Raw genomic sequence first — 13,882 nt, 5'->3', positions numbered from 1 at the left:
ACCGGGGATTGAACTCGGGTCCTTGCACTTGCAAGGCAGGCCACCGAACTGCTGAGCTAAATCCCTGGCCCAAGAAACTTCTGTTTTAATATCAGTTTATTCTTCAAAAGAGAATCTTTTTTAAATAGCTGTCTTGTATTTTGAGTAACTACTTTGAAGATGACAATAGACTGTGTAGTAACTATTGTATTCTGTTATTATTTGGTTATACAATTTTGTTTTATTTTTTCATAAAAGAAAAAAAAGAAATAAATTATTTGATTTCAATTTAGCCATTCCTAGAAGAAAGGAAGATGCAAATATGATCACTAACTGGTTGTCTCATGGGCTGAGCAAAAAAGTTTTCTACCCAAAGTGTGTACTGGATAAAGCATTTTAGAAACTGCAAAGGCTCAAAAGCAGAGACAAAGAAGTGATAAAGGCATAAAAATAAGGCTAGTGTTTTCTTTTAATTAAGGAGGTCTGATTTTTCTGAATTCTTTAAATATTCTGGATAGCAGACCTTTGTCTGAGAAACAGCTGGTAAAACATTTTCCCACCTTGTAGGATATCGCTTAGCTCTGTTGGTAGTTTCTCTTGCAGTGCAAAAGCTTTTTAAAAGGATGAGATCCTAGGTATTAATTCATTGCGCTAGTTCCCATGATACCGAGGATTTGTTCATAGGCTTTTCCTATGCCAATGCCTTCAAGAGTTCTACCTAACTTACCTTCCAACAAGTTTAATGTTTCTGTTTTAATATTTAGATCTTTAATCCACTTGGATTTTAGTTTAGTGCATGGTGGAAGACAGGGATCTAGCAAGTTGAAATCCAGCCTTTCAAACACAATCTTTAAAGAGTCTATCTTTCCTTCAGTGAGAATGGTTGGCTCTTTTGTCAAAGATGAGGTAGCTGAGTATGTCTGGAGTTGTTTCTATATCTTCTAATCAATTCCACTGATCCTTGGGTCTGTTTCTTTGCCATTACCATGCTGTTTTTATCACAGTAGCTCTGTAGTATAGTTTCAATTTGGGAATTGTGATCCCTCATGCCATGTCTCTGTTGCCTAGGATGGCTTTTCCTATTCTAGGTCTCTTCTGATTCCAAATGAAGTTTTGGATTATTTTCTCTAGTTCAGTGAAATATACCATTGGAATTTCAATTGGGATTGCATTGATTCTGTGTAGAAGTTTTGGATGTATGGCCATTTTCACTATATTGGTTCCTACCATCCAGGAACATGGGATGTCTTTCCATTTTCTTATATTCTCTTCTATCTCTTTTTTCAGAGTGTTGCAGTTCTCAATGTGGAGGTCTTTTGCTTCCTTCATTAGACTGATTCCCAGTTATTTCATGTTTTTGGATGCTATTGTGAAAGGAATTCTTTCCCTAATTTCTCTGTCAGTGAGTCTGCTATTTGTGTACAAGAAGGCAATTGATTTTTGAGTGTTTACCTTATTTCCAGTTACTCTACTGAGTCTATCAATTGTCTAGAAGTCTTTTGATGGAGTTTTTTCAGTCTTCTATATAGAAAGTCATAATGTCCATAAATACTGATAGTTTAACTTCTTCCTTTCCTGTCTTTATTGCTTTAATTTCTTTCTCGTGACTAATTGCTGTGGTTAACATTTCCAAGGCTCTATTGAACGGGAGTGGTGATAGTAGACATCCTTTTCTTTTTCTTGATTTTAGTGTGCAGGTTTTCACTTTTTGACCACTTAGTATGATGTTGGCTGTTGGTTTTTCATAGATAGCCTTTATTAAGTTGAGATAAAGACCATCTATTCCAATTTTCTGCAGGGCTTTTATTATGAATGGCTGTTGAATTTTTTTGAATGCTTTTTCTGCATCTATAGAGATGAACATGTGGTTTTTGTCCTTGACTCTGTTATATAGTGTATTACATTTATTGATTTACATATGTTAAACCATCCTTGCATCCCTAGAATAAATCTAACTGATCAGGGTGTATGATCTCTTGAGGACCTTCTGTATTCTGTTTACCACTATGTTGTTGAGGATTTGTGCATGTATGCTCATTAGGGAAGTTGGCCTGTACTTCTTTTTCTTGGTTGGGTCTTTCCCTGGTTTGAGGATCAAAGTAACACTTGCTTCTAGGAATGAATTTGGAAATACTGCTTCCCTTTCAATTTCATTGAAAAGTTTAAAGAGTTGTGCCCGTAGTTCTTCTCTAAATGTCTTACATTTAGAAGTGAAGCCATCAGGACCTGGGCTTTTCTTTGTTGGTAAGTTTTTATTACATTTTCAGTTTCATTGATTGTAACTGCGCATTTAGAATTTTTATATTTTCTTCGTTCAACTTTGATAATTCATATATATGTAGAAATCTGTCCATTTCATCTGTATTTTCCATTTTATTTGAGTACAGTTTCTCAAAGTAGGTATTCATGATCCTCTGGATTTCTCCTGGGTCTCTTGTGACTTCACCTTTTTTTGTTCCTAATTGCATGGATTTTAGGTTTCTTTTTTCTTTTTCTTTTTTTAGTATGTTTGGCTAGGAGCTTATAGACCTTATTTATTCTTTCAAAAAAATCAACTCTGATTTGTTGATATTTTTCATCATTCCCTTAGTCTCCATTGCATGAATTTCTACTCTGATCTTAATATCTTAATAATTTCTTTGCTTGTACAAGCTTTGGGTTTGTCTTGCTCTTCTTTTTGTAGATGCTTAAGATTCAGCATCAAGTTGTTTATTTGAGCTCTCTCTGTTTTCCTAGTGTGGGCATTCACTGCTATAAATTTCTTTTGTAGAACTGCTTTCATTGTTTCCCCAAGATACCTGTATGTTGTATTGGTTTTATCATGTATTTGTAAAAAATGTCTAATTTCTTCTTTAATTTTCTCTGTGACCCATTGGTTGTTCATGAGAGCACTATTCAATTTCCATGTGTTTGTGAAGTTCTTGCAGTTTCTTTTGCTATTAATCTCCATTAATTGAACTATGTTCTCTGTTTTCCTAGTGTGGGCATTCACTGCTATAAATTTCTTTTGTAGAACTGCTTTCATTGTCTCCCCAAGATACCTGTATGTTGTATTGGCATTATCAGGTATTTGTAAAAAATGTCTAATTTCTTCTTTAATTTTCTCTGTGACCCATTGGTTGTTCATGAGAGCACTATTCAATTTCCATGTGTTTGTGAAGTTCTTGCAGTTTCTTTTGCTATTAATCTCCAGTTTAATTGAACTATGATGTGATAATATAAGTGGGATAACTTCAACTCCTTTGCATTTACTTAAATATGTTCTATGAGCTAGTATATGAATTGTTTTGGAGAATTACCCATGTGCAGCCAAAAAGAATGTATATGCTGATTTTGTGGGGTGGAACAAGCTGTAGACATCTATTAAGTCCATGTGTTCAAAAGCTTGGTTCAATTCTAATACTTTGTTGTTGATTTTTTTTTGTCTAGATGGTCTGTCTATTTGTGACAGTAGAGAATTGAGGTCCCCCACTATAACTGTATTAATGCTTATTTGGTTTTTCATGTCCCCTAATAATTGTTTTGTATAGTTGGAGGCATTAGTAACTGATGTATATATATTTATGATTGTCATCTCTTCCTCTTGGATTATTCCTCTTACAAGGATGTAGTGACCTTTTTTGTCTCTCTTACTTAACTTTAGTTTGAAATTTATTTTTGTATGCAAATAGGATAATTGCCCCTGCTTTTTTCTGGGTTTGTGTAGCATGGAGAACTGTTTCCATCCTTTTACTTTCAGTCTATGAGTTTCTTTTTGAACTAGATGCATTTCTTGTAAACAGCATATTGTTGGATTTTTGCTCCTTAAACCATTTTCCCAGTCTATTTATTTTGATTGGTGAATTGAGGCCATTAACATTGATGTTTATAACTGATATTTACTGACTTATCATGATCTTGTTATTTTCCTGTTGTTGGCTCTTTTTGATTTTTTTTTCCCCTCTCCCTTTAATTTCTTGCCTTGCCTGCTGGATTTGCTCTGTTGGGCCTCATGGAGTTGTGATTTTAATTGTCTTTTTCTAGGACATTATTTAGAATTGTCTGAAGTGCTGGTTTGGTATTCATGAAGTTTCTCAGGTGTTCTTTGTCATAGAAGTATCTTATTTCCCCATCAATTTTGAAAGATAGTTTTGCAGGATGTGTCAGTTTAGGTTGAAGGTTGTTTCTTTTAGGGCTTGAAATACCTTACTCCAGGGTCTCCTTGACATGAAGGTTTGGGTTGAAAACTCTGCTGTGATTCTGATGGGCTTTCCTTTGCATTCAATTTTTTTTTTATCTCTAACTGCTTTTAGTATGTTGTTCTTCTGTTGGGTTTCTGAGATCTTGATTATTACATGTTTAGGTGTAGATTTTTTGTGATCATAGCTAGTTTGAGTCATATAAGCCTCACTTATCTGTATGCCAAATTCTTCCCCTCTGGGTAGCTTTCTGTCATTAATTCTGCAATCATTTTTTTAAAATTTCACTTATACTTTCTTCTGCTTTTTCATGGACTGCTATCAGTCTTATATTATTCTTCTTTGTGTCATCTAGGAGGTGTTGGATTGATTTTTCATGTTCCTTTACTTTTTTAATAGTAAAGTATTCCTCTTTTCATGGTCACTGACCACCATCCTGTCTTCTATATCTGATATCCTGTCTACAAATTGGCTGTCTCTTATGTATATTTTAATAGTTCTTAATCTCCTGGATATCTGTTTGAATCTGTTTCATGAATTCCATTTCTTTCCTATGTTGGGCATTCATGGTTTCCATTTCTTTCCTATGATGGGCATTGATGACTTCTATCATAGTCCTGAGCTCATGTATTTTTTTTTAATCTTTTTCTGTTGTAGAGTCTCCATCTTGTTTTTCGTTCTCCTTACCATCTCTGTAATTATCTCAGAAATTATCTCTGTTTTGAACTTTTCTAAAGCCTCATTCATCTGTTTTGTTATTTCTTGTGCTATGGGTTCACTGTGTCCAGGTGTTTGATTATCAGACTTTTCCACCTCATTTCCCCCAGAATTTGCCTTTGGTGAACTGGCAGCCTGTGTTTGTACTTGTTCCTTTTTGAATGTCTTCTCATTTCTATTTTTGTTGTTGGTACTGTCCTTGGTTTTATTCCTGGGTTAATGCTTCAATCTTCCTATTATAGCTTGTCTTTAGGTTTTGAGTTTCTAATGAGTCTGAGGCAACCTCATTTTTATTATACCAGGAAGGACAACTGATTAAATCGAACCCAACTCCTTAGCCCAAGTGATACAATCAGCAACACAATAGCATCAAGCACAGTTTAGAAATCGACAATTTGTGGTAGTTATTAATATATCAACTTTAACTGAGTGAATTAAATCAAAATTGAGGCTGGAGCTCAAAACAATGGCCTTTTTGACCCCCTGTGCTTCTGTGGTATGAAGCCAGGTACCAGCCAAGCCAGGAGCCCAAAGGTGTGCGAGTAGGGGGAGAGAGGGCTGTAGGCACTTGCTCAGCTGTGCCTCTCATCATTCCTCTACTGAGGTCCTGGGGGTGGAGCTGTGGTCCCTTTTTTTTTTTTTTTTTTTTGTACCGGGGATTGAACTCGGGTCCTTGCGCTTGCAAGGCAGGCCACTGAACCACTGAGCTAAATCTCCAGCCAATAATGTGTTTTTTAATAAAGTACTTTCTGCAGCAATGTTTGATTCATAGCAAAATTAAGGGAGAAATCACAGCTCTCCCACATGCTCCCAAATGTTCATAGTCTCTCCCTTAATAAAGATACCCCCACCAATATGGCATATTGATTATAATTAATGAATCTAAATTGATACATTACCCAAAGCCAGAGTTTACCCTAAGTTTGTTCTTGGTGTTTTATATTCTATTAGTTTTAACAAATATACACACCATTATATTGCCATATAAAGTATTTTCTTTGCTTTTAAAATCTTCTATGCTTAGTCTAGTCTTTTATTTTTAAATGTAAAGTTTAAAATCAATCTGTCTATATCTGCAAAATAACTTTTGGTGACTTTTATTGGGCTTGCACTACTAATCTACGGATTGGGGTTGAAAGACTGGTATGTTTATAATGTCTTCTTACCTATAAACATAAAATTAATTTCTTTAGTTCATGAATTTTTGTTATCAAATTCATGTCATTTTCTTCACATATATCTTTCACAGTTCTTTAGGTTTACAACTATTTTATTTCTGTAGGCATTAATATGAATTGGTTTTGCATTTCTATTTTTTATTTATTTTTATTTTGTGAAAGAAAAGTTTATTCCAGTAAACAGAGTCTAAAAATCAGGAGATTTTAGTAGGTAGCTGGTAAAGCTTCATCTATGTGTGGGTAGGGTGACATTAGGAGAGAGATAGTTGCAGCTATCTTGGAGAGATTTCATCCCTGAGAGGTTGGAGTAACAACAGGAAAGAGAGATTAACAATTAACTGGGAAAGGACAGGAATCCACATAGGGGGAAGAAATGTAACTCCAAAACCTGCTAGGAACCTGAAATATGAGTTGGTGTCCTCTAAATTGAAGAATTAATTTTAGGAACAATGGAGGTTAAGAGGAGAAAATTTTATTGAGAGAAAGAAAACTTTTAAGAGAGACAGATGGGGAACCAGAAAGTGGGTTACCTGCTCACCCTTCTCCTCAAAGGTTTTTTATTTTCTCATTGAGTTTATCAGTACATTCTAGGTATACAGTACAGTTACATTCATTATTGGTATCTTGTACCTTTACATGACAGGTCTTGGTTCTCATTTTTCCCCTTGTCCCTGCCCTCCCTTCACCCCCTCCTTACAAATACTTTATTTCCATTTTTTCATTTCCTCATTTTTTTTTTTTACAGAGCCATGAGGTAAGGTGAGTTCAAGGTGGGATAAAACTATACTCAACTAGTGAAATTACAAGTACAGTTGGTTAGGTAATATTGATCCAATGAGAGATCATTATTGGATTTTCTTTGCTTTTAAAATCTTCTATGCTTAGTCTAGTCTTTTATTTTTAAATGTAAAGTTTAAAATCAATCTGTCTATATCTGCAAAATAACTTTTGGTGACTTTTATTGGGCTTGCACTACTAATCTACGGATTGGGGTTGAAAGACTGGTATGTTTATAATGTCTTCTTACCTATAAACATAAAATTAATTTCTTTAGTTCATGAATTTTTGTTATCAAATTCATGTCATTTTCTTCACATATATCTTTCACAGTTCTTTAGGTTTACAACTATTTTATTTCTGTAGGCATTAATATGAATTGGTTTTGCATTTCTATTTTTTATTTATTTTTATTTTGTGAAAGAAAAGTTTATTCCAGTAAACAGAGTCTAAAAATCAGGAGATTTTAGTAGGTAGCTGGTAAAGCTTCATCTATGTGTGGGTAGGGTGACATTAGGAGAGAGATAGTTGCAGCTATCTTGGAGAGATTTCATCCCTGAGAGGTTGGAGTAACAACAGGAAAGAGAGATTAACAATTAACTGGGAAAGGACAGGAATCCACATAGGGGGAAGAAATGTAACTCCAAAACCTGCTAGGAACCTGAAATATGAGTTGGTGTCCTCTAAATTGAAGAATTAATTTTAGGAACAATGGAGGTTAAGAGGAGAAAATTTTATTGAGAGAAAGAAAACTTTTAAGAGAGACAGATGGGGAACCAGAAAGTGGGTTACCTGCTCACCCTTCTCCTCAAAGGTTTTTTATTTTCTCATTGAGTTTATCAGTACATTCTAGGTATACAGTACAGTTACATTCATTATTGGTATCTTGTACCTTTACATGACAGGTCTTGGTTCTCATTTTTCCCCTTGTCCCTGCCCTCCCTTCACCCCCTCCTTACAAATACTTTATTTCCATTTTTTCATTTCCTCATTTTTTTTTTTTACAGAGCCATGAGGTAAGGTGAGTTCAAGGTGGGATAAAACTATACTCAACTAGTGAAATTACAAGTACAGTTGGTTAGGTAATATTGATCCAATGAGAGATCATTATTGGACAAAACAATTAACAACCAAGTTTATGACAAGTATAGTTGCTTAGGTAATATTGATTAAATGGGATCCAAAGGGGAAACAACTCAGGTAGCAAGCATACAAAAAACAAGCTAGGATTTTCAGTGGTAAGGGGTGGGCCAGAGATCTTTCTTGGAAGATCTTGGTCCCCCGCCCCGAGGTGATTGACACCTGTTTAGAATATTAATCATTGTTACTCAATCTTAGGAAGCATGTAGGTGTGATAGTTTCTCTTCTTTTACAATTCTGGCCTTCAGTGAATGTGTCTTGTCCTCCATGTTGTCTCCTCAGGTTCTGGCCCCATCTAACAGCCTACAATATAAATAACTAACTTTCTTATCTACAGTACCCCCACTCCAGTTGAAGTACCCGTAACTGCTGTGAGGGGGCAAAACCTTTCTAGCTACTTCCAGTTGAAGAGGGTTGTAGTTGTGATCAGCAGTAAGAGTTACTCTACAGAGGGTCTACATAAAGGCCCTTGATAGGTGCCAGGCACTGTCATCTTGTGTAGACATATAGCTTTGAGTCTGGGGGAGACAAAGCCAAACAACAGTTAAAAATATGTGGTCCAAATAATGAGGTCAGAAGGATTACTATGAATATAGCCAACAAGCATTTCCACCAGGAGGAACTAAATTAATGTAGTTAATGGTTGAGATGGAAGGGATCAATATTTATTACTGAAGTAATAAATGTTCAGGAACTGTGAAGGAACATTATTGGTTAGATTTTGTATGTGTATGTGATTGTCCTCAAAGTTAACAAAGGAAGTAACTATAGGGAACAGTGTTCAAAACAGAGTAGATTAAATTATTTTATGAAAAGTAATTGGAATAAAAGTTTGGAGTAAAAAATAAAGTATGTTATGCTTGTTGTTTTAAAAATATCTGTAGTTTTTTTAAAAGGAAATAAAACCGTGTGGACATTACTGGAACATGTACATTGTTTTGAGATTCCATGTTGTGAAGGACAAAGGAAATCAATTAATAGTTGGAAAAGTTATTACAGAAATCATGACTGTAAGTTAGAGCAAAATAATGCAAATATCTGAGGAGAGAGGAGGTGGTGGCTATTGGATTATATAGCCTCTTGATGTTGGTGTATGACCGAGGAGGGTTGAGCTTTTGTTGGCTGGAGAAGTAAAGAGGGAAGTATACAATCAGATAGCTATTTCTTCATAAAAGATACTATGGATACTGATAATAACTGTTCAGTTCAGTGTGTTTTTGCTGTTTCAAGGCCAAGGCTAAACATTATATATGTGTATATTATCCCATTTTATCTTCCATCAGTTCCCACTGTAATCCACATTTCATAGTGAGAAACAGAGGGCTAACTACAAGCTAGTTGAGGTATTTGGATATCACAAGAGGGTGAGATGGTGCTACTGAGAAGCCAGGATTTCCTGAGTAAAACTCAGGGATTTGTGAGCTGCTCTTAATTTATTAGGAGTAGGGTTAAAGATACGATAAGGATAAGCTCATCAAAAGGATATGGAGTTCTAAAGTTTCCTTAGTAATTGGAACTGTAATTTTACCCTTCAGAGATGACAATGGATTAGGTTGCAGTCTTCTGAGGTGAGATCTTGCTAGACATCATCCACCACCCCAAGCCCAATATCAGAGAGAATGAAAAGATGTCACTAGTGACAGTGAGATGTAAAGGCTGTTAAGCACTTATGACACTGTTAGTATGATAAAGGAAATTTAAAAGGAATTATTTGAATTATAGTTTTTGATTCACATATGCCCTCCAAATCAGGAAAAATATCAATCATACAAATACTTCAATGATACTAAAAATAAAGCTATTATATCCTGGATCAAAATGTCTTGCTATAACAAAAGTGTTGCTTATAACAACTGTCTGCTTTGTTGGGAGTATTATATATAAACTAACTCTTCTAAAGGAAGTAAATATGTAGAGAAGCATATGTTTCTGGTGGCTGGTTGTCTTTTTATTAGCTATCAAACTCATTTAACAGACAAAACATTCACTTGAAGCTTTTTCACTAGAATACCATAATTAACAATAGATTATCAATCATCCTTCAAATGGCCCTGTTTTATCACAGTAGCTTTCCTTACATCTGAGAGATGCATAAGTAAATCTTATAAAAGATTATGTATTTATATCCATACAATTATATAGTCAAATAATAACAGTTGTCATTATTATGATATTGGCTAATGATATGTAGGTTAAACTTTGCTATTGTATGTTGTTATAATCCCTTATAATTCCATATAAAATGTCTTACATTTTGAATGTTTCAACAACTCATAATTTGTTTTGAAGAATCACAAAATTTTTATGTGTAGCGTGATTGATATCTACTCCAATTATATATAACACATCATGCTCAAGATCTAGATTAATTTGAAAAGAATTTAGTCCAGTTTATATTAAGCCACAACAAAAACACATCCAGTAAACTACAAGCTTATAAGAGTCAAATTAAACATGTTGTCACATTTTCACACAAGTATAATTAGGTATTTAAGGAATGATAAATCACAAGCACGTGTAAATAAAATGTTTAACTTTTTAGTAGTAGTAAGAACTTCTTTTGAGTATATAAGGTCGTCTGGATTTACTCTCGTACAGCTGTCTTTTCAGAATGTAAGGGATTTTTCTCTTTATGATTTCTTCCTTCTCATTTTTATCATTTCCATTCTCAAGAATATCTTCCTGAATCATCTGTAACATAAAGTGAACATGAATGAAGGGTCCATGGATACAATTTTTCACATTAGACTATTTTTCTATATTTTATCTTATTTGATATTAAGACAGTAGAGCACATGTAGGAAAAATGTTTTGTGAAAGAGCAGATAGATTTCAAATGGCTGAGATGGAAGCAAACATAATACTTCTGACTTAGTTCCTTCCTAGTTCATCAGGGTAACTGTTTTTTAAAAATCACAAAATACCATGAAGCGTAATACTAATCTCTTCAATTGAAGAAGCACATCAAATATTTAATCCTTGATTTATAACAGAAAGACCAAAATAAAATACAATATATTATATAACACAACAAATATAGTATTGTATCTGATAAACCAAGCTTGGCTTAAAAGTTAGCAAGATTTTATATTCTGTTACATCCATCACAGATCTGACTTGAAGGACCCAAACTCCCATTTTTTTAATCATAGAGAGGAACTCCTAGCTTTGCCTAGTTTAGTTGTTGTTGATAACCACATATGTGAAAGCTCTACTTAAATGGCTAAGAACTCTTTAAATTATGATTATTTTCCAAACTTTGAGGTCACTATAACTAATACTGACACTTAAATTATAATGCGGCTGTATAACATCTATCAGCAAGTATTTCATTTCAACCCACAACTATTCAATTTCAGAGAAGCAAACCAGCTACTGTCAAACACTCTAGTTGCTTAATCTTTACTTTCTCTGTGCATAGTCTGTAATTACTTGTACTATGCTTAGAATGATATTATCATTTTATTTTTAAATCACTCAATAACATTCAAAATAGCAAAAGTTCCAATCTTATGTGCATTTGATTTATCTGCACAATCGTTTCTTGAGTTTGGTTTTTCTTTTTTCTGGATAAATAACATGTAATTGACATTTCCCTAAATTATGATTTGCATTTCCAAGTTTTATTGGCCTAAACAATATTTTTAAGAGTAAACCATTTAGCTGGAATTAAAATTAAAGGATGAACAGTACAGCAAGTAAAATTAAAACTCTTCTTCTTGATTTTTTCATCTGGAAAGCATCTTTTCGTTTATCCGATAGAACAAACACTAGACATTCTGCATGCATTTCCTGTGTCCCACAGGACCTCTGCAGAGTCACTACTTTGTTATATTAGCAGGGAAGCAACCCTCATTCCGGTTTTCAAAGTCCTAGTCAACTCAGAACATATAACATGGAGCAAATTCACCTTGGAAGTTAATCTAAAACCAAGTTTCCCCTGTGGAGAAATTTTAAAATATTTTGTTTTATTTTTTCAGGCATTTTTCTCTTTTCTCTTTTTCCCTTCTTTAGCCTCAAAATATTATCATATTTTCCAAATCTTTAAGTCATCTTTTAGAGTGACACATACCATTTAGATATTTTTCATATACCATAAAATATTTTTCAAGTACATTATTTCTAATAACTGTCAGATTACTAATGTTGCAAATGTTTTTATTTTAAAGATAGGTCTATATTAATTTTATTCCCTTAATAAAGTCATGATTTTCTATTTCTTCAGTAGAAGATAGTCAAGTTCCAGCTAGTATTTGGGAAACTGAATGTATCTTTCGATACACATAAGAGATAATGTCTTATACATCAAAATTTAAGTTGTTTATCCAAAATGAAAAACATCTGTTTTTTTTTTTCAAGTTTATTTTTTTTTCTCATTGAGTTTATTGGTACTTTTTAAGTATACAGTACAGTTACATTCATCATTGGGATCTTGTACCTCTACATGAGAGGTCTTGGTTCTAATTTTCTTCCCATACCCCTACCTGAAAAATATCTGTTTCAAAACAGCTGATTGGGGTCTGGGGATTTAGCTCAGTGGTGCCACTGCCTGCTTCACAAGCGCAAAGAGCCGAGTTTGATCCCTGGTACCAAACAAACAGAAAAACCCCAACTGATTGGCAGCCCAATGGGATTATGGATAAATATAACATTTATTGCTACAGAGAATATTCTGATCACTTCACTAATATGTTTATTCATAAATGTGCAGTTACATGTTTAGATTGCATGAACTCAAGGAAAAACTATTGGATTCTTTAAAATAATTTGGGGTTCTAAACAGCTATCTCTGGTTATTAACTAGCACAAGTCAACTTTCATTATTCAATTATTTTAAATATTCCAACGGGAGGAAGGGAAAAGGAAAAGAAGAAAAAAAGAAGGAAAAAATGGAAACAAAGCTCCTCTCCTGGGTATCTTTCCAAAAGAATTAAAAGAATCATATCACAGTGGTATATATGCACACCAATGTTTATAGCGGCACAGTTTGTATGTAATAGCTAAAACTTGGAAACAGCCCATTTGCCCATCAATTGGAGACTGGATATAGAAGATGCGGTTTTTCTATAAAATGGAATACTACTCAGCCATAAAAAATGAGAAATTAGAGTCATTCATAGGAAAATGGATGTATATTGAGGATACACTCCTAAGTGAAATAGTCACACATGTGTAAATACCGAATAGTTTCTCTGGTGTGAAAAACTATAATAGTACGCAAGATCCTAATGATATAATTGACAATGTGAAATAGGAAGAAAAGGGCTAAAGGTGTAGGGAAAGTGGGAAGGGTAGGGGAAAAGGAATAAGGGAAAAGAAAAAAATATGAAAAAATGAAAAAGTGGAAATAAAGTGTTTGTAAATGGGGAAGGAAGGGCAGGGACAAGGGGAAAAAATGAGAACCAAGACCTGTGGTGTAAAGGAACAAGTTCCGAAAAATGACTGTAACTGTACTGTATACCTAAAATGTACCAATAAACTCAATAAAAAGAAAAAAAAGAAAAGAAAAAGGGGAAAGGTGGTTCAAGGGAGGGAAGGGAAAGCGGAAAAAAAAAGAAGAAAGATGTATCATATACCAGTACAAATTCCATACAATGAATGTTATTATTATGTATTATGTATTATTATGTATACCTAAAATTAATTTTTAAAGTTCCACAAACATTTTCAAACTACAGGTAGGAAGTCATCAATGTACCATTTCATATAAGGGATTCATCTTGTTTACTACGTTTCTATATTTTAGAATTTGATTGTTTTGTGATGGTCCTAATTTAGCTACTAAGAATGCCTGAAATCTACCCACCCAGTTAAACTAGGAAGATAGATAGACACATTCATTTCTGTTTATCTATACAGAAACATTGCACAATGGTCCCAAACAAAACAGGAATGATACTGCCATATATATAT

At 33.9% G+C, this 13,882-nt stretch overlaps 1 protein-coding gene across 1 annotated transcript in view; it reads right to left on the bottom strand.

Moving 5' to 3' along the window:
* Nucleotides 1–9,832: 9,832 nt before the first annotated feature.
* Nts (neurotensin) overlaps nucleotides 9,833–13,882 on the bottom strand; it is a 10,061-nt gene continuing 6,011 nt past the window's right edge. Inside the window, exon 4 of the mRNA XM_010610279.3 lies at nucleotides 9,833–10,660. Coding sequence (XP_010608581.1) covers nucleotides 10,508–10,660 — 153 coding nt within the window. The 3' untranslated portion in view covers nucleotides 9,833–10,507. The remainder of the gene's footprint in view (nucleotides 10,661–13,882) is intronic.

This window comes from Fukomys damarensis, unplaced genomic scaffold, assembly GCF_012274545.1.
Source record: "Fukomys damarensis isolate Sample0158 unplaced genomic scaffold, DMR_v1.0_HiC HiC_scaffold_15, whole genome shotgun sequence".
Lineage (NCBI taxonomy): Eukaryota > Metazoa > Chordata > Mammalia > Rodentia > Bathyergidae > Fukomys > Fukomys damarensis.
Note: the sequence above shows the minus strand (reverse complement) of the source record. Positions and strands in the feature narration are given on the sequence as shown.